The 21,606-nt window shown below is 44.6% G+C and overlaps 1 protein-coding gene across 1 annotated transcript in view; it reads right to left on the reverse strand.

Moving 5' to 3' along the window:
- CFAP54 (cilia and flagella associated protein 54) overlaps positions 1-21,606 on the reverse strand; it is a 192,905-nt gene that overhangs the window by 130,033 nt on the left and 41,266 nt on the right. Inside the window, exons 17-21 of the mRNA XM_077807684.1 lie at positions 16,834-16,962; positions 14,162-14,309; positions 12,059-12,136; positions 11,824-11,945; positions 2,150-2,320 (exon numbers count right to left, since the gene is read on the reverse strand). Coding sequence (XP_077663810.1) covers positions 2,150-2,320; positions 11,824-11,945; positions 12,059-12,136; positions 14,162-14,309; positions 16,834-16,962 — 648 coding nt within the window. The remainder of the gene's footprint in view (positions 1-2,149; positions 2,321-11,823; positions 11,946-12,058; positions 12,137-14,161; positions 14,310-16,833; positions 16,963-21,606) is intronic.

The raw sequence follows: 21,606 nt of genomic DNA on the forward strand, positions 1-21,606 counted from the left end.
AAAACAAATAATAGAACTAAAGGAAGAACATAACTCCATATATCAGTACTAAATAATCAAAATCACAAATAACTTAGGGCAAGATTCTGATACCCTTACTCCTGTTGAATACTTCATGCCTGGTCACACTGAAATCAACAATTCCACTTGTAAAGCAAGAGGCTACTTCACATGAGTATCAGACTCTGTCTCTTACTATTACAGCTTTATTCAGTTGGTGACAGTTTTCTTTAAAGTTTCACACGAAAATGTACCCTTTTTGTTTTAGGTTATGTTGCACCTTTCTTTACAAAATCCAACAAATTGAGTGGTTACATTTTCACTGTAAATATGCACAATGTTGAACATACCAAACTAAAATTCTCAACAAATATCATTTTACCTGTTCTTATCATTTGCATTTTTGGCTTAACATTTAACTAACTGTCATTAAACAATCGGTTCATTTTCAAGCAAACAAATATATAGTGAAATATGGCAGGCTTTTTTTCATAAAATGAAACCATTTTTTAATTAATAAGGGAATAGATTTGGAGTTGTTTTGATTTTCAATGCAAGAAATGTATGTACCTTTATTTAAATGTAATTTAGGAGAGGATGCAATTTTAATTAAGAAGGATTTTTTTTAAATCTCTTTCTGATTTCAATTTAACACACACATGTACCTTCAGGGGGGAAAAAGGGCTCCTGGAAAAAGTCTGTTCTTGAAAAAAGGATAAAAAAAATAAACATATTGCACCATCTAGTGGTGAATACCCTATAAGATCTGTTAAAAACTTACTATGCCATATATTAAAGTGGAATAAATACCCATACCTATTACAAAATGTTAAATATTGGATGCTTTAACTAGTTTTAAAACTTTTAAAAATTATTACTTAGGGCATAAATGGAAAGATATTGTCCCACAGTGAATTCAAAGTTGCAATTCAGTCAATTGGTCAAAATAAATATACGAAGTCTGAAAACACTATTTCCAGAATTTTGTTTATAACTTGGAACAGCAATTGAGTCCTCACCATTTCTATACACAGCACAAACATGTTTGAAAAGATTTACTATTAAAATTCATCTCATGAAAAAACTGCAGATAGTGGTTATTTTGAACATCAAATTGAAGTGTGCATAGTGTCTGTTTAGCAGAAGGATTAGTTTTTGACAGGTAGCATAAACGGATGATATATGGCAGTAACAGAAGAGAACAGACCACAGGAAAAGAAATGTTTCAGAGTAACAGCCGTGTTAGTCTGTATTCGCAAAAAGAAAAGGAGTACTTGTGGCACCTTAGAGACTAACCAATTTATTTGAGCATAAGCTTTCGTGAGCTACAGCTGCGATTACAGACATGAAAGTTGCGATATTACAACAAAAAAACTTCAAATCCAGACTCCAGCAAGAGACTGCTGAATTGGAATTCATTTGCAAATTGGATACAATTAACTTAGGCTTGAATAGAGACTGGGAGTGGCTAAGTCATTATGCAAGGTAACCTATTTCCCCTTGTTTTTTCCAAACCCCTTCCCTCCCCCCCCCCCCCCCCCCCGACGTTCTTGTTAAACCCTGAATTTGTGCTGGAAATGGCCCACCTTGATTATCATACACATTGTAAGGAGAGTGATCACTTTAGATAAGCTATTACCAACAGGAGAGTGGGTTTGTGTGTGTGTGGGGGGGAGAAAACCTGGATTTGTGCTGGAAATGGCCCAACTTGATTATCATACACATTGTAAGGAGAGTAATCACTTTAGATAAGCTATTACCAGCAGGAGAGTGGGGTAGGGGGAGGTATTTTTTCATGCTTTGTGTGTATAAAAAGATCTTCTACACTTTCCATAGTATGCATCCGATGAAGTGAGCTGTAGCTCACGAAAGCTTATGCTCAAACAAATTGGTTAGTCTCTAAGGTGCCACAAGTACTTCTTTTCCTAAAAAGAAAAGGAGTAATGTTGCTGGTAAATGTCAAGTTCACAACAGTGAATCACCAGGGACTCACAGAGATGAGAATTTAGAATTTATTCAGTTAAAACAACATAATCTACCTAAGAATGACAAAGAGCACTGTGATAAATATGGTATTGCTGAAGAAACTTTCTTCACTGCCACTTATAGTTTCACATCTTTCTTATGGAGTCATTATGAAAAGCATTACCTGAACATCTGAGGTGAATGGGGCTGGTTTAAATGTCATGGAGCAATGTGATCTGGAAAGCAACAGAGGAGGAGGAGGGATTCTGTTTTTCTTGCTAGAGATAGCTTGTTTCAGATTGGAGCACAATGCATTTTGTTCAGCTTCAACCTTCTGAATTAAAGCTAATGCATCCTATGATGAAAAATAAGAATAGAAGACAAAATGAAGGTGAAAAATCAAAACACATTTTATATTTGCAAAATATCTCCAAAATGAATAGTATAGTATGATAAAGTTCTCCACAATGCTGAGGCCCACGCATAGTGCCCCATTAATCAGTTATGGCCTGGGTTTAGGATTAGTGGGCTTTAAGTGGTGAATGGGGCATTGTGTAAGTCCTCTGTGCTAAACTGAATTTCACAATATACAAAAACAGGAATGCAGGGCTCTTTGATGGGTCACCCCAAACTGAGGTGTTACAACGGTAGAGAAAGATGTGAGTAATTATTATTGGTGCTGATTAAAGATTAATGCTGGTAGGCAACTCTTGTTAGCTCCAATCAAGACATAAAAGGGATCGAAGTGATCTGAGAGAAGTGGAGAGCTAACTCGGAGAAACTTCTGGGAGGAAACTTTAGGAACAGCCGTGCTTGGGAAGGAAGCTTAGGTTGCCCCCCGTCCCCCACTTTATCTCACTGAGTGAGATACAGATAGGACTGGCAGTGAAATAGCTCAGAAAAAATATGAGAGAGTGGAAGAGGACATGCATGAGAATGCAGGATTGGGCCCCTCCTCCTCTTCCATGGGCCCTCCGCTTCCCATTGGCCAGGCAGTGGGGAGGGAGGGTGGTTGAGAGCTGACTGCCCTGCTTTCCCTCTTTCCCCATTAATTTAAACCTCTTCTTGGATTTGGGGGGCCTTTTGTCCACTTTAGCTGCTTCACCCTTCCTCCCTCTAGATGTAATACAGGAGCATTTTAAGGATGTTGCAGGTCTAACCTAGCACCTGTTTGGGGATTAGGAAGGATTTTTTTCCCATTGGGCCAAAGTGGCAGATGTGCAGTGGGATTTTTCACCTTCCCTGCAGCAACATGGAGGCACAGTTAGGGTAAAAGGAGTAGGTCTTGGAAATTTAATAGTAGGATTTTTTTTGGAAAAAATGGTTACTCACCTTCTCGTAACTGTTGTTCTTCAAGATGTGTTCCTTGTATCTATTCCAGTTAGATGCGCGCACGCCGCGTGCACAGTCGTCAGAAATGTCTTCCCTTAGCAGCACCCGTCGGGTTGGCTGTGGAGCCCGCTGGAGTGACGCCTCTATGGCACTCAATATATGACCCTGCGGACCCTGCACCTCCTCAGTTCCTTCTTGCTGGCTACTCCGACAGAGGGAAGGTGGGTGGGTCTGGAATGGATATGAGCAACACATCTAGAAGAACAACAGTTACGAGAAGATAAGTAACCATTTTTTCTTCTTCGACTGCTTGCTCCTATCGATTCCAGTTAGGTGACTACGAAGTCCTACCTTGGAGGTGGGGTCGGAGTTATGGAATGACAAACTGGAGCACTTCTTGGCTGAAGGCTGCATCATCTCTAGCATGCTGGGTTATAGCGTAATGAGTGGCAAATGTGTGCATTGAGGGCCACATCGCTGCCATGCAGATTTCTTGAATTGGCACCTGGGCCAGGAACGCTGCCCATGAGGCCTGCACCCTCGTGGAATGGGCTGTGAGAGCCAGGGTTGGAACATTGGCTAATTCGTAGCAGGTGCGGATGCAGGAGGTAATCCACGATGAGATACTCTGTGACAAGACCAGGAGAACTTTCTTATAGTCTACTACCACCCTGAATAGCTAGTTCGACTTTCAGAACAGCTTAGTGTGCTCAATGTAAAAAGCAAGCGCCCATCGAACATCCAGAGAGTTGAGCCGTTGCTCTTGGCTGGTCGCATGAGATTTAGGTTAAAACACAGGCAGAAAAATGTCGTGGCTGGAATGAAACTGAGACGCAACCTTTGGAAGGAAAGCCAGGTGAGGCCTGAGCTGCACCTTGTCCTTGAAGAAGACCATGTATGGACGGTCAGAAGTGAGGGCCTTGAGCTCCAAGAACCTCCTCGTCAAAGTAATGGCAACCAGAAAAGCAACCTTCCATGATAGATACAGGAGTAAGCAAGTTGCCAATGGTTCAAATGGAGCTCCCAACAGTTTGGAAAGAATCAGGTTGAGGTCCCATGCAGAGATGGGCTACCTAACCTGTGGGTACAGGCACTCCAAGCCCTTGAGGAAGTGGCTTACCATGGGGTTGGGGAAGATGGAGTGCCTGGCCACTCCCGGGTGGAATGCAGAGATAGCTGCCAGGTGCACCTTGATGGAAGAAACAGCCAGATCTTGCTGCTTGAGCTGCAGCAGGTACTCCAGGATGACAGGAATGGGAGCCTGCAATGGTGCAGTATGGCTCTGGGAGCACCAGATCGCAATCTGCTTCCATTTTACCAGATAGGTGGCCCTAGTGGAGGGCTTCCTGCTACCAAGCAGAACTTCCCTGACCAATTCCGAGCACATGAGCTCCATGGGGTTTAGCCATGAAGCTTACAGGCCATGAGGTGGAGAGACTGGAGGTCTGGGTGACGAAGGCGACCACGGTCCTGGGTAATCAGATCCGGGAGCAGTGGTAGCATGATTGGGGTGTCTACCGAGAGGTCCAGGAGCATGGCATACCAGTGTTCATGTGGCCACGCCGGAGCCACCAGGATGACTGCCGCCTTGTCCCTCCAGACTTTGAGCAGGACCTTGTGTACGAGAGGAAATGGTGGGAACACATACATGAGATGATCTCACCATGGGAGGAGGAAGACATCCACAAGGGAGCCCTGGCTGTGGTTCCAGAAGGAGCAGAACCTTGGGCACTTCCTGTTGCTTCGCGCGGTGAAGAGATCAATATGGGGAGTATATCTAGAAGATGGTGAGGACGACATCCAGCTGAATGGACCACTCGTGGTTGCGGAACGATCTCCTGAGGTAGTACGCCAGCTCGTTCTGTGATCCTGGGAGATACTTTGCCTCCAAATGGATAGAGTGGGCTATGCAGAACTCCCACAGCTGGAGGGCTTCCCAACAGAGGGGAGAGGAACAGGCGCCACCCTGCTTGTTTATGTAAAACATTGCAGTTGTTTTGTCCTTCATGACTCCCACACATTGACCCCTCAAGTGGGCCTGGAAGGTCTGGCACACTAATCAAATTGCTCTCAGCTACTTGATGTTGATGTGGAGCGAGAGCTCATCTTAAGACCAGAGGTCCTGTGTCTGAAGGTCTCCCAGGTGCACGCCCCACCCCAGCACTGATATGTCCATTACCAGGGACAGGGAGGGCTGAGGTCTGTGGAAGGGGACTCCCTTGCACACGTCTTGTTGGTTGAGCCACCAGCCCAGGGACTAGAGGACGTGACCCAGAAGAGTGACCACAGAGTCCAGACTGTCACATCCTGGGCAGTATGCTGACATGAGCCAAATCTGGAGAGGTCTGAGACGCATCCTGGCATGCTGAACCACGAATGTACAAGATGCCATGCGACCAAGTAGTCTCAGGCAGGCCCTTGCTGTAGTGGTAGGGTACTGTCTGAGATCTTGTATGGCATCTGAGATCACTAGAAAATGGGTTTCCAGCAGGAATGCTCAGGCATGCCCTGAGTCCAGGACTGCCCTGAGAAACTCTATCCTTGGAGCTGGTATCAGGGTTGACTTGCTCTCATTGAGAAGAAGGTCCTTGTTACCCGTGCCTCTCACGTTCATTCACCACCGACACTACCAAGGAGCAGGTCTGTGGGTGGGTGTACAAATACTTCTGCCCCTTAGAGGGGACAAAGTACCTCCTTCCTACACCCTTAGTTGTGGGGGCAATGAAGCCTGGGGTCTGCCACAAGGCCTTTGAGTTGACCTGGATGGTCTTGATAAGTGGCAGGACCACCCTGGATGGACCTTCTGGGGCCAGTATGTCCACAGTCCTCTTGTTCTGCCACCTCCTCAGCCTGTAGACCCATATTGCGCGCCACCCTGCGCAGCATGTCCTGGTGGGCATCACTGTCTATAGGCGGTAGCCCTGAAGTAGAAGTCCCTGGCACTGCCTCGTCTGGAGAGGATGACGGGGATGCAAGCGGGGGAACAGGGTCATCCTGGACCTCCTGATCCATTGGAGCCTCCTGCCCAGCCTCCTGTTCTGGGTCGATTATCCCTGGATCAGCTGTAGGAGCAGGGGCCAGCTCCAGGGGAGGCACTGAGGTCGGAGTCCCCTCAGTGCCCTTGGGGGCAGGGCAGCTGGCCAAGGTTGCTGGCAGCCCAGTCTCAGATACCACTGACCAGGAGCCCTTGGACAAGGTACCCTGGACCTAGTGATATGCCCAGGGGGTCCAAAAGGGCCACTGTGCCAGCCCCTGCCCTTGCGCCAGCCATGGCATTGTGCTCACGTTGGGGCGTCTGTGTGCCGACTGGTGCCAGCTCCAGTGCGAGTATCTGGACCCCACCTCCAAGTCCAAAGACGAGGACCGGGATCTTGATGGCCAGGGCGGTGCCAAGCAAAGCCGGGCTGGTGAGCAGTGCCACAAGGATGGGGAGCTGTGTTAAATGAAGGGCACGGGTAGCTCTCTTTTATGGACACGCAGCCAGCCAGCCATTATAAAATCCCTCTTAGTAGCTGTTCTCTAATTGATCTAACAGTAAAGAGTTAAAAAGTCTCACTGCTGTGCATAGGTAAAAGGAAGTGAGTGGGCATCTAGCCAAAAGAGCCAACGGGAAGGCTAGAACCTTTAAAAATTGAAACAGGACTCCCTTTTTGTCTGTCTGTCTGTTGTTTTCGGGAGAGGCAGACAGGGAGCAGTGATGCTGTGAGAAGCTTGGGCCAGGTATGAAAAATCCTCAGTATCATACCTAGAAACTACTCATTTGAAACCCCAGATATGTAAGTAGAGCAGGAAATGTTTAGGAAGACGCAATTAGGTTTATCCCTTTTATTTCTTTATGGCTTGCGGATTCCTCTGTGCTAACCCCAGGTGCTTTTGTTTTGCTTGTAATCTTTAAGCTGGACCTCAAGAAAGCTATTCTTGATGCTTAATCCTCGTAGTTGTTTTGTTGAAAATCTAGCAAAAGCCTAAGTTCCCAGATGTATTTTCTTTCCTTTTTTTTATTAATAAAATTTACTTTTTTTAAGAACAGAATTGGAATTTTTGTGTCTTAAGAGGTTTGTGCACATGTTGTTTAATTAGCTGGTGGCAACAGCTGATTTCTTTTGTTTTTCTTTCTCAGCTCTTCCCCAGAGGGGGGATGAAAGAGCTTGAGGGTACCCCACAGGAAGGAATTCTCAAGTGTGCCTTCCTGGGGCATCAAATGGGTTTTGCACTTGGGTGGTGGCAGCATCTACCCATCCAAGGTAAGAGAAAAGCTGTAACCTTGGGAGTTTAATACAAGCCTGGAGTGGCAAGTATTAATTTTTAGAGTCCTTGTGGGCCCCCACCTTCTGCACTCTAAGTGCCAGAGTGGGGAATCAGCCTTGACAGGAGCAGTGCCGAGATCCATAGTGGTGCCACGAAGACAACAGACACCAAGACCTCAACCAGTGCTGTGATGATTGGTGCAGAGAACGGGACCTCCACTAAGTCAGGGACCTGTGCCGAGATGAGGATCAGTGCCAGGATGGTAAGCAGTGCCGCAAGCCAGACCAGTGCTGTGAGTCAGACTGGTGCCACAGGTCCAACCAGTGCCGCAAGTCCCAGTGTTGTCGTGAGATGAATCGGTGCCTGGACTCAAAGCGGTGCCTCCTTGTCGGTGTAGGAGAGCAGTGCCTTGGAGATGCAGGTGGACGCAATATCGCCAGCTTGCCTTGGGACGGTGCCGCCTTTGGTGGCGCTGGAGGCTGGTTGTGGAGGGCCAGAGACCACGGTGCCATTATGGCAATGAGGTCCCTCACAGCCTCAAAGGTGTTTGGGGTGGATGCAGAGCCCCACCTCTTCCACCACATGGCTTGGGGAGTCCAATGGCACCGGACTCAATGGGCAGATTTGTGGGGCCGAAGTTGACGGTGCCAGCTCCAAAGCTTTCAGTGCCGGGTACTCCTCCCTGGGACGCATCCCACTGGCCAACTCCTGTGGTGCCGGGGAATGGGACCAGTGGCCAGAGCCCTTCTGTGGTGCTACTTCTGCCACGGATGCCGGAGCACACCGCACCGATGAACTCGGTGCCAGGTCTTGCTGCGTCAAGGCAGATTGCGGTCTCAGAGCCGCCTCAATAACTACAACTAACACTAAAACTACAGCAAACTGAAAGGCTAGGAGAATAAGAGGAGAATTTGCTAAGCAAGCCACCGCAGTTCCAACAACCATCACTGCTGGTAAGAAGAAACTGAGCAGGCGCCGGGCCAGCAGGGCATATATTGAGCACCATAGAGGCACCACTCCAGGGGGCTCCAAAGCTGACCCGATGGGTGCTGCTAGGGGAAAAACTTTCCAACGACTTTGCACATGGCGAACGCACACTTAACTGAAACTGATATGAGCAAGCACTTGAAGAAGAACATTTAGTTTGTTGCAACATGCAGCCAGTGTTCAGTGCAGAAGAATACTAAAGCTAGTTCCCAGAATAAAAGAAACACAGATTTTGCTGGTGAAACTTGTCCTCTGGGAGGAGGAATAGCCTGAATTCTTCACAGACTGAGGTCCCCTTGTGGTACCCTCTATCCCCATAGGAGGGAGGGCAAGAGGTTTCAGAAGTGAGATGAGTCCAAGGGTAGGCTAAGGAGGGTCTTACCCAAAATATTGGTTAAAATCGAGGGAATTTTATAACCCAGCGGCTCTCAAACTGTGAGTCAGGACCCCAAAATGAGTCACGACTCTGTTTTAATGGAATCGCCAGAGCTGGCTTAGACTTGCTGGGGTTCAGGGCCGAAGCCCGAGCCCCACTGCCCGGGGCCAGCATATATCTGCCGTGGCCTATCACACTATCTGGGAAGACCATTCACACCCAACCTCCGGTGGGGGAGGGAGGTGAGAAAGAGAGAAGAATCAGTCTCCCTTCCATCACCCCCACTCTCAGCACATGGCCCCATATAACAGGGTGGCTTGTCCCATGAGCCAGAGAGCCTGAGGCTAAAACAACCCTAATTGCAGGATAAGCCCAACCTGCAAGCGATCTGGTGTTTCCCCTATAAAAAGCAGCTGAAAGCTACAGTGAAGAGGCGAAGTTCAGGTAGTTTGTAAGGAGTGAGAAAGGCTCCTGCAGGGAAGACCCTAATACCAGAAAAGTGGAGTAGTAAGAACCAGGAGGCTGAACTCCCACCAAATAAAGTCTGGGAGTGACTGTGACAGGACCAAGCTCTGGGAAGGAGGGCTGGGAATCCCTACTTAAGAGGAAAGAGACTTTGAATGGGGTTGGAGCTTGGATGGCCAATGTGTACCCAGAGGACTAAATACATTGGATCCCCTAGAAAGGTAGTAATTCAATTACCTTTGGACTGAGTGCAGGGAAACAGTGACCTCTGGCCAAAAGTGGGTGCTCAGGAAATAGCCAGCCCTGTTACACCCCAGGAGCCAGCCCACTTCCCCACACACCCACATGCACCATCTTTCTCCTTCTGCTAGCTAGGAGGTTGCACGGGCAACCTTAATTCTTGCATTCCTAACTCTTGAGGACCCAACTTGCAAATCTAAATAACATTATTTTTACTTACCTTTTTGGTGTGTGATATATACACAGGAAGAGAAAAGAATATATAATAGTGTGGTAACAAACAAAGTCTTTACCAGCATTTGTTTGGGATGGCCACGTTACTCAAAAGTGGTGGAACTACAGGTCCTCATGGCCAAATTGCTGGTAAATCTTCACAACACCGCACCCCATTCTGTATTCTGCCATATACCACATATTTTACAGAAAAAATAGTTTAAAATATTTCTAGAGTGTTTTAAAAATCTTATTAGGACCACTTTTTTTATTCTTTTATCTGTAAAGCCAGGTGTTTTTGTTACCATGGTCCAACTGTCTGGGACTGAAAGGATGAGAAAAATAACTAACATTTTAGAAACGTCTAAAAATGACAGAAAACATATTTTCTAATATAGTTGCAAGTTTTAGAGTCCAATATCTTCCTGTTCCAGGGCTAGAAACAAGTACTGTATTTCACTGACAAAGAGAGGATTCTAATGGAAAGGCCCTTGCAGTCAATGGAAAGATTCCCAATGACTTCAATGGGCTCTGGATCAGGCATGCAATGCACTCACCCCCATGAGTCGCACAATACCAAATCTTACACCTGTCATTGATCTGGGAGTGAACATGTCTCATCTTGAATCTCATCCAATGTAGTTTTAGGAGAAAATCCTACATGTGGGACATGAAGAATTTGGAGAGATCTGCAGAGCTGGCTCAGAGTTGCAGGATCTGTGCCTGGATGGCTTGGCCTCCAACCAATCCATATATTTCGGGATGAAACAAATGCCCATTCCACAAGAGTCAAAAACACTTCTTTCCCTCTCCTTCTGTTCCTCCCTCCCTGCCACCTCATGGAATGCTTCAGGGTTTTCATGTTGACTTCAAATTCCTCAGATCCCTTCCTTTTGGGTGTTTTTGCAAGAAGAAATAATCCAGTCCTGTGTTACATGGAATGTGAAAAACTGATATTTTAAAAAGTAAAGGAGGACTTGTGGCACCTTAGAGACTAACCAATTTATTTGAGCATAAGCTTTCGTGAGCTACAGCTTACTTCATCAGATGCCTTCAGTGGAAAATACAGTGGGGAGATTTATATACACAGAGAACATGAAACAACGGGTGTTACCATACACACTGTAATGAGAGTGATCACGTAAGGTGAGCTATTACCAGCAGGAGAGTGTGTGTGGGGGGACCTTTTTGTAGTGATAATCAAGGTGGGCCATTTCCAGCAGTTGACAAGAACGTCTGAAGAACAGTGGAGGGGGCGGGAAGGGGGGAGAAAAAACATGGGGAAATAGTTTTACTTTGTATAATGACCCATCCACTCCCAGTCTTTATTCAAGCCTAAGTTAATTGTATCCAGTTTGCAAATTAATTCCAATTCAGCTGTCTCTCGTTGGAGTCTGTTTTTGAGGTTTTTTTGTTGAAGAATTGCCACTTTTAGGTCTGTAATCGAGTGACCAAAGACATTGAAGTGTTCTCCAACTGGTTTTTGAATGTTATAATTCTTGACGTCTGATTTGTGTCCATTTATTCTTTTACGTAGAGACTGTTCACTTTGGCCAATGTACATGGCACACGATGGCATATATCACATTGGTAGATGTGCAGGTGAACGAGCCTCTGATAGTGTGGCTGATGTCATTAGGCCCTATGATGGTGTCCCCTGAATAGCTATGTGGACACAGTTGGCAACGGCCTTTGTTGCAAGTATAGGTTCCTGGGTTAGTGATTCTGGTGTGTGGTTTCTGGTGAGTATTTGCTTCAGGTTGGGGGGGTGTCTGTAAACAAGGACTGGCCTGTCTCCCAAGATCTGTGAGAGTGATGGGTTGTCCTTCAGGATAGGCTGTAGATCCTTGATGATGCTCAAATAAATCTGTTAGTCTCTAAGGTGCCACAAGTCCTCCTTTTCTTTTTGTGGATACAGATGAACATGGCTGCTACTCTGAAACCTGATATTTTAAAGGGTACTTCAGAAATTTCATAATAAAGATAATTTATATTACCTCGAGGAGGTGCTTTTGGGAAGAACTGCTTGATCCTTTAGGGAACATCAATGCAGCCTTCTGCATCAGGAAGATAGCTTTGGATAACTTATTCTTTTTGATTTTATTCATTATATCTGATTCTGTAAAACAAATATATTGTTAAACAAGTGATATAATAAGGATTCTTAATTTTTTACACATTTTATAGCAATACTACACTAAACTTTTTAATCAATACATCAATATGCATTACCTGTGAAGAGACGAAGGCAATTTTCATCTTTCCCAGGAGACTTAGTAGACTTGAGATTTTTGCCATCCATTTGAACACCTATATGGATAGAAAACACTTCATCATCTTGCTCATTATGATGGTCCTGTTGAAGAGTACTGTCAGAGGGTTTATAGGTAGTTCTGTATCTGAATTCTTACTCTGACAATATATGCTCCTCTCTGTTCTTTTGTTTGGATCATCGGCATTTCTTAGAGTGAGCTGACAAGCAAAAATATTCCATCCCCTTATCCCGACGATCCTAAGGAGCACTGCTAGCTCATGGGGAAAGAGGAATCTTGTGTTATCTAGTGCAGTGGTTCCCAAACTTGTTCCGCCACTTGTACAGGGAAAGCCCCTGCAGGGCCGGGTCGGTTTGTTTACCTGCCGCGTCCACAGATTCGGCCAATCGCAGCTCCCACTGGCCATGGTTCACTGCTCCAGGCCAATGTGAGCTGCTGGAAGCGGCGGCCAGTATGTCCCTCGGCCCACACCACTTCCAGCAGCTCCCGTTGGCCTGGAGCAGAAAACCGCGGCCACTGGGAGCCACAATTGGCCGAACCTGCCAACGTGGCAGGTAAACAAACGAGCCTGGCACAAGCAGCGGAACAAGTTTGGGAACCACTGATCTAGTGTGACAAAGTCAGTCCTGAAAGATATAAGGGCATGGTCAGGGCTGTCCTTCGGATTATGGAGCCCTTCGCAGTATTATTAAACTGGTGCCCCAGCCAGCACTGCTGACCCCAGTGTGTCGAGGGGGCACAGCCATTACTTCTGCCTGCGGACCGCCGGAACCTCCCCATTGCTGACATACACCGAGCTTCATGTGTGACAGTGGCTCAAGGCAGGCTTTGCGCTGACACATGGGGGTTGCATCTTGCCAGAGTCCACAGCCCTCCTGCAGCCCCTAGCCACTCCTGGCTCACCACAAGCATTTTGACAGGAAGTACCAAGAAGTAATAACAACAACAATAATACGTGTGTGTGTGTGTGTGTGTGTATGAGAGCCAGTGTGTGTGAGAAAGTCAGAGGGAGAGCCAGTGTGTGTGTGTGTGAGAGAGAGTCAGTGTGTGTGTTGGGGAGTGTGAGACTGTATGCGTGTGTGACAATCTGTATTGGGGGACTGTGACTCGTGAGAGCCTCTGTGTGTGTGTTTTAGGGAAGTGTGAGAGACTCAGACTAATTAAAGATACCTGAGGGCAATTAAGGGCTGCTAGTGACCTTTAAAAACCCTTCTTCTGATGAAAGATCAGCGCCAGTGCAGTACAATAACAGCCTGAAGAGGGGAAAGGGGAAAATATTTCTGTTTGTGTTGGGAATTAGGGTTTTTTCTCGTTTTGCTTAAGAGAACTTCTTTGGCCTAGCCTGCGGCCAACCATGTAAATAAGGAAAAATAAACCACAGTGAAGAGAAAACCCCTCCAGAGTCAGACTGATTTACTCCAGGCCCCTACGCTGTCCAAGGGAGAAAGAGGCTGACAAGGTGAAAGAAGTACCCTACCACACTAGGATTTCATGGGAAATCCTGAAGTACAAGATTTATAATGGCTTTTAAATATTCAAAAATGGACCAAGCAGAGTGGTTCTTTGGGGCCTTCCATACCAGACTGGGAGAGCAGGTTTCTTGCTAACATCGAGTAGATAAGGGTAAATTGGTAGCACAGAAATTGAGACTACAAATATTATAAAATAAACTATTCAAATCTACTTTTCTAGAGAGAGTGTATAGTACAGATGATCCATCTACAGAGCTTCCTCCTTCCTTTATTTTAATAACATTACAGCAATTTGCAATACAATTGAAATCATGTAACTCACTGTCTAGGAGCCAAATACTGGAGTCCATATTAAGATTTAATTCCCACTGATGTAACCGAGCACAGATTAAAGATTGCAGGATATTGTTTGATAAACAGATGTTAATCTCAACATGTTATTTCTGATTGTGTGTGAAATATAAACTGCCCCAAATTTGCTGCATTTTACAAGCATTGATAAACTTTTATGACTTAAATAACATTACAAAAATATACTAACACACACATTAATCCAACTGTGAAAGTTATTTAGCTTTATTAAACCTTACCTTGTTTCATGTTAAGAAGTTTCACAGCGACTCTGTGTTGAGCCTGAATAAGCTCCAAGTGTAAATCCATCACAAAATTGTTTTTTGGGACTGGCTTATCATTACCATATGCTGAAGAAGCATTCAGATTTTGGCCTTTTGAATTCTTCTGATAAAAAGAAATTAATTAAGCAAATACTGATTTAAAGTAAGCCATTTTAATATATTTATTTTGAGATTACTAATAAGAAAATTACTAATTTAGTATGTTGAGGAAGTTTCAGCAATTTGCCATAACTATATAGATAACAAATATTCAGAAATTCATTCTCTTTAAAATAGTCAAAAGCAAACTCAATAATAAAGTATAATACACAGACACAGATAAGAAACATAACACAGATTTCTGAATCTTACAATCAGAAGTCACAAAACTACACTCAAATGAACTATCTACATCAAAAATGAAATAGTTCTATCCATGGTCAACTACTCTACAATAGGTTATGGAAATAATAGATGCTGTTCACATCAGGGAAATGATCGTTTTCAACACGCCTTTTACGTAGGATGAGTGGAGACAATGTGTTTTACAATATGTATGAGCCAAATACGCTGGGAGGAAAAATTTAATCAGAAAAACGTGAATGATCATTTGGAATCATTTAAGAACTTACTAGATGCCCAGAAATATATACATATATTTATAGCTGCCTTCACTTCTACTCTAAACCAGGTCAGTTTAACCAGCATTGAATTCTTCATGAATTGTGGCATTATATATATATATATATATATATATAATGGCATGTATACATAAAAATGGAGGAAGGGAGAAGTTGATAGTAATGAATACAAATCAGAAGCTAAGAACTGTGGAAAATTGTTAAGGGAAGCAAAGAGACATAAGGAGAAATTTGTGGCCAGCAGAGTTAAGGACAACAGGAATTTTTAAAAATATATTAGGAATTAAAAGACTCCTAACAATTGTATTGATCCATTACTAGATGGAAACGGTACAATTATCAACAATAATGCAGAAAAGGCGGAGTGTTCAATACATATTTCTGTTCTGAATTTGGGGAAAACAGATTATATAGTTTCTACATATGGTGATGATAACACTCTTTCTATTCCACTAGTATCTTTGGAGGATGTTAAACAGAAGCTTCTAAAGTCAGACATTTTTAAATCAGCAGGTCCAAATAACTTGTATCCAAGAGACTTAAAAGAGCTGGCTGAGGAGCTCATTGGACCATTAACGCTGATTTTCAATAAGTCTTGGAGTACTGGGAAGGTTCCAGAAGAATGAAAGTAAACTAATGTTGTGCCAATTTTTAGAAAGGGTAAATGGGATGCCCTGGGTAATTATAGGTCTGTCAGCCTGACACACTACATCTTGAATATTGTGTCCAGTTCTGGTGTCCACAGTTCAAAAAGGATGTTGATAAATTGGAGAGGGTTCAGAGAAGAGCCACGAGAATGATTAAAGGATTAGAAAATGTGTCTTACAGTGATGGGCCCAAGGAGCTCAATCTATTTAGCTTAACAAAGAGAAGGTTAAGGGGTGACCTGATTATAGTCTATAAGTATCTACAGGGGAACAAATATTTAATAATGGGCTCTTCAATCTAGCAGAAAAAGGTATAACATGATCCAATGGCTGGAAGTTAAAGACACATTAAGACTGGAAATAAGGTGTAAATTTTTAAGTGAGGGTAATTAACCACTGGAACATTTACAAAGGGTCATGATAGATTCTCCAGCACTGACAAATTTTAAATCAAGATGCGATGTTCATCTAAAAGATCTGCTCTAGGAATTATTTTGGGGAAGTTCTACGGTCTGTCTTATACAGGAGATCAGATCCTCTAAAGCAATGGTTCTCAGAGCCAGTCCGCCACTTCTTCAGGGAAAGTCCCTGGTGCGCCGGACCGGTATGTTTACCTGCCGCGTCCGCAGGTTCAGCAGATCACGGCTCCCACAGGCCGCGGTTCACCGCTCCAGGCCAATAGGGGCTGCAGCAAGCAGCATGGGCCAAGGAAGGATCCCAATTGGCCAGTGGGAGCCGCTATCGGCCGAACCTGCAGACGCGGCAGGTAAACAAACCGGTCCAGCGAGCCAGGGGCTTTCCCTGAACAAGCGGCGGACCGGCTTTGAGAACCACTGCTCTAAAGCACTTGCAACACCTCCCAGCTTGGTATCGTCGGCAAAATTTATAAGTGTACTCTGTATGCCATTATCTAAATAATTGATGAAGATATTGAACAGAACCAGACCCAGAACTGATCCCTGTGGGACCCCACTCATTATGCCCTTCCAGCATGACTGTGAACCACTGATAACTACTCTCTGGGAACGGTTTTCCAACCAGTTTTGCACTTACCTTATAGTAGCTCCATCTAGGTTGCATTTCCCTAGTTTGTTTATGAGAAGGTCATGCGAGACAGTATCAAAAGCTTTACTAAAGTCAAGATATACCATGTCTACCACTTTCCCCCATCCACAAGGCTTGTTACCCTGTCAAAGAAAGCTATCAGGTTGCTTTGACACTATTTGTTTTTGACAAATCCATGCTGACTGTTACTTATCACCTTATTGTCTTCTAGATGTTTGCAAATTGATTGCTTAATTATTTGCTCCATTATCTTTCCGGGTTCAAAAGTTAAGCTGACTGGTCTGTAATACTTTACCTTTGTACAATAGGTGTCAAGTACTGATTTTCCATCTGGTAAAATGGTCATTAAGCGAGACATGTTCATTCCATTAATTGCTTTTTCAAGATTTTCATAAGCAAAATGTAACTGTTCTGCAGGGCTTTTCTGAAATAAATTCACATACAAATAAACTGAGAGTAGCGCTAACAGCTACATTATATACTATGGAAAACAAAGTGCAATCATTTTTTGTTGTTGCTATTAAGGTCCAATCATATTCTCTTTAGACAGACAATATTCCCATTGGCTTCACATGCTAATTTTGAAATTTTAAAGTTCAGCCATTTATCAGTTAGTGGTAAATATATATATTCTCATTCACATATAACTAAAAACACACACGGACAGATTCTCCTCAAACTTTCTAAAACAACATTCAAATCCGCAAAGGCAAATTTCTCAGAATATGTTTACAATGGAGGTAAAATCTCAGCCATAAATTTAGTATTCCCTAGCAGCAGTTTTACAATATTCTATTAAAAAACTGTAAAAAAAAATAAGGTTTCAGAAGCAAGCATTCTAAAGTTAGGATATTCCAGTGTGAAGGATGCTCCCTGTGCATGTGCACTAAGATATAGGGCCAGATTTAGAAATATATTTAGGCATTTATTGGGCTTTTCAAAAGCACCTATGTGCCTAAAGTAATTGATTTCAATGAGTGTTAGGCACCTAGGTGCTTTTCAAAATGCCTACTACATGCCTAAATACCTTTTAAAATCTGGTCCATGGTCCTTAAATTACCTAATGACATATTATATCTCAAATAATACAATATAATACCATATAGCTTTTTGTCCTATAGGGCTTAGTGATGGAACTTGAATGGTCTCTTGATATAGAGCTTTTTAACGTGAAATTTCCTAGATTTCTTTAAAAGAAAAAATGCCATAATCTGGAAGTATTTGCCTGGACAGCACTGCAATGCCCTGAAAGGTAAGGGCTTCAGTGAAGTTATGTTTCATTCACACACAACTTTCAAGACTATAGTCGCCTTTGAGGGTCTCACTGAATGAAGCAAGAGCTCCATACAGGACATCTTTTATACAAATTAAATATATTAAATTTGGTAGATCCCAAAAGAATCAAATTACTAATCCTCTCCAAAATCTTAAAGCTGGTCCCATGCACTGCGATCACACCTGTGGGTGTCAGTTCTCCCTTCCCCTTCCTTTCTTCCCCCGTTCTGCCTCCCAGCTACTATGCATAGACTTGGATTAGCTGGGGGCAGTGCCACTTCAAAACAAGAATACAGAATTAACTACAAACCACCTGTGTGAGTTTGAGCCAATGAGCGGATGGGGGGCAGGACAGGGAACAGGTACGGGAAGGTTCGAGGAGAGAACAAAAGAAAAGGCAGAGGAGAAGCAGTGGCACTGAGCTGGGGCAGAGACTGAGACAGGATGCAGAACTGGAATCAAGAGCTGCTTGGAGGAGAACAAGCTGCTTGCAAAACGCAACTCTTACAGATGCACAACCTGGAGCTAACAGGACGGCTGCAATCATGTCGCAAGACCCACCACTTTGAGCTCACAATGCAGGTGCCAGTATCAGGAGCTAACTCTGCCCCCCTAGAAGGGAAGGTTGGTGTTTGTGCAGAGACACATGACTGGAACCCAGGACTCCTACCCAAATCCGGGGAACCCCTACCTTACAAGTGGGTCATGAATAGGATTTGGGAAGTTTAAGAAGGGACAATGTTGGGAAGCCGGCTACATCATGAGAAGGTGCTCCCAACGTTGGGTGCTCTAAACAGGGGACCCTCAGGGTGCGGGATCAAACTCTGCAGGGACAATCACTAGGCCCAACACCCAACTGGGAACAATCCAGATTCATCAGCAAGTGTCTGATCGTTCCCATCAACCTCAATGGTGTGTGGATGGATGCCCTGTTGGACACGAGTTCTCAGGGGAGTTCTATGGCACTGGCAGTCATAGGACTTATCTACCCCTCCCAACAACTGGGTTTGGTTAGTTGCTGAGAATGGACTCAACATTCCTTATGTGGGGTACATGCTTGCTGATGTACAAGGCTAGGCTCCGAGACACTTTGCCAACTGGGGATCACTGTAAGTGAAACTGATAACCACACCCTGCCCCCTGTTGTTCTACACATGAACCTGCTCCAGCACTGCTATAATGAACTTCTAAAGGTACTGCAGGGTCATTAATCCTGGATACCCCACAGGGAAAAGAGTGTGGTAGAACACCAATAGAGAAATACAGAAGTAGCAGTGCTTCCCCAACATGCATGGAAAGGCTAAGATCTGGGACACTCGCCCTCTGAGAATAGGGCCAGATACCAAGACCGTTCTCCTGTGTAAGACAAAGACTGACATAGAGGCAAAGATTATACCACCCCAGTGGAGCCCTACCCCGGCACCAGTGCAAACCTGATCATCGTGGCCTGTAGCTTGGCCACTGTCAAGAAAGGGGTGCTGTCAGGAGAGTCCTGAACCAAGCCCATCAGCCTATAAGATTGTACCACAGTCAGGTCATTGCACAGGTCCTCTGCCTTGACTGGGCAGATGTAGCAATTCCCAAAGCGAGACCAGAGGCTGGGAGTGCACCTATTGCCTTGTAGAGTAGCATTAGCGAAGGTTCAGGAGGCCTGGCTCCAGGAAATAGATATGGGCAATGTGGAGATTACCACAGAACAGAGAAAGCATCTGACTTGGAAACATTCTGCCACCTTCTCCAAGAACTTGGCCAACTTTGAGTGTGTGACTCTGTGATGGGCTGTCCACCCTACACAAAGCCTGAAGGGGTTTAGGTGGCTAGATGGGCCAATTAACTCCATAGACTGCACCTGGAAGAGGAGCCAGGGAGCAAGGACTAATTAGAGATAAAATTCAGCTAGATAGAAACACGAGGGGCCTGTATAAAGCCCAGTAGCTGGGACTAAAAGGGAGCTGCAGAGAGAAGGAGGCTGCAGTCATACTCAGGGTGAGAGAAGGAAAGGTAGGAGGTAGTCCAGGTATAGAGCAGTAAGGTTCAAGGCCATGCAGTTCTTGACTGCTTGTTTCAGGGTCTCTGGGCTAGAACCCAGTGTAGAGGGTGGGCCTGGGTTCCCCTACCAGCCACTGGGCAGTGGTGCCATTAAGGGGCAGTGAGAGGAAAGACTGCCTGGAACAGTGGGTCCCAAGAAACTTTGATACCCTGAAAGTGGAGGACTACATTGACCTGGCTGGAGGGCCAAGCCAAGAAGCAGAAGTAGTCAAGTATGAAGACAGTGAGACTGAGACTGAGACAGAGTGAGCAACTTCAGGAGGGATGTTGGCCTGGCAGAGCTAATGCCCAAACATGACCAGAAGGAGGCGCTCCACAGTGAGTAGAGCACCCTGTGACAGACTCCTATCCAGCATCCGATTGCCACCAACCACTCCCTGATCTGAGAGAAGTTCCAGATGGTCCCACGTGCCTTATATCAACCATTAAAAGAGATGCTCAATGAAATGAAGGAAGCAAATATTATCAGAGCAAGCGACAGTCCATGGGCCGCCCCCATTGTCCTGGTAAAGAAAAAAAAAGAGGGAAACTCCACTTCTGTGTGGACTATTGGAAACTCAATGAAGTTATATATAAAGACCACTCCCCTACACAGAGGAAGCACTGACTGCACTTAAATACGCCTCCCTATTTTCCACCAAAGAGCTAGCTTGTGGGTATTGACAGGTACCAATGACATCAAAGGACCAGGAAAAAATGGCCTTCGTTACCCCGATAGGACTCTATGAATTCATGCACAGGCCATTTAGCCTCTGCAACGCTTCAGGAACATTCCAGCAGCTGGTAGAGCATTGCCCAGGTAGTGAGGAAAAAAGGGTTATTTACCTGCTGTTGTGAACATATGTATTCCGCTGCTGATGGTGTTTGTGTACCTAGGGCACTCAAGTCAGAGACTTTTGCCAGCAGTAACACTAAGTGACACATGCACCCCATCTCTCCTCATGCTCTAAGGCAAGGGCAGAAAAGGGGTGTGGCTGCCACCTCCCTCTCTTTTCCTTTACACCACTGTATGTCATGTCCAAGGTAGCGGGAAAGATGAAAGGACTGTGGAATGTACAGATGCACTACACACCTCGAAGAACAACAGTTACTGTACGAATAAGTAATTATTTTTTCTCCTTTAAGTCATTGTGCACCTATACATTCCACTACTGGTGACTCCATCAGCCCCTTTGAGGTAGAGGGCCTTCAGATCATCTGAACAGAGATTGTAAAGCCAATATGCCAAAATTGGCATCGTTACAAGAGGTTTGAGTGATGGTATCATGAGCTAAAAAAGTATGTACAGATGACCATGTTGCTCCCTTACAGATATCAGCTATGGGAACATTGCTCAGAAAGGCTGATGAAGTTGACTGAGCCCTGGTGGAGTGAACCATTATGCTCAGTGGAGGAGAAACTTGAGCAAGATTGTAGCAGAGCTTAATGCAATCAGAAATCCAATGTGAGATTTACTGAGTTGACACTACACAGAGCCTGGGAGAAGTGCTGAAGGATACAGTGCAGTCAGGTAAAATACCAAATCTCCATGAACATCCAAGGTATGAAGTGTTTCTTTAGCTTCAGAAGAATTGGGTTTCAGAGAAAAAAAAACCACTGGCAAATTAACAGTTTGAGTCATTTGGAAATCTGGCACTATTTTAGGCATAAACTTAAGGGGTAGCCTAAGGGAAATCTTGTCTTTGTCAAAAACTATGAAAGGAGGATCACCTAAGAGAGCATGAAGTTCTGAAACCCCCACAGA

This window comes from Eretmochelys imbricata, chromosome 1, assembly GCF_965152235.1.
Source record: "Eretmochelys imbricata isolate rEreImb1 chromosome 1, rEreImb1.hap1, whole genome shotgun sequence".
Classification (NCBI taxonomy): Eukaryota; Metazoa; Chordata; order Testudines; family Cheloniidae; genus Eretmochelys; species Eretmochelys imbricata.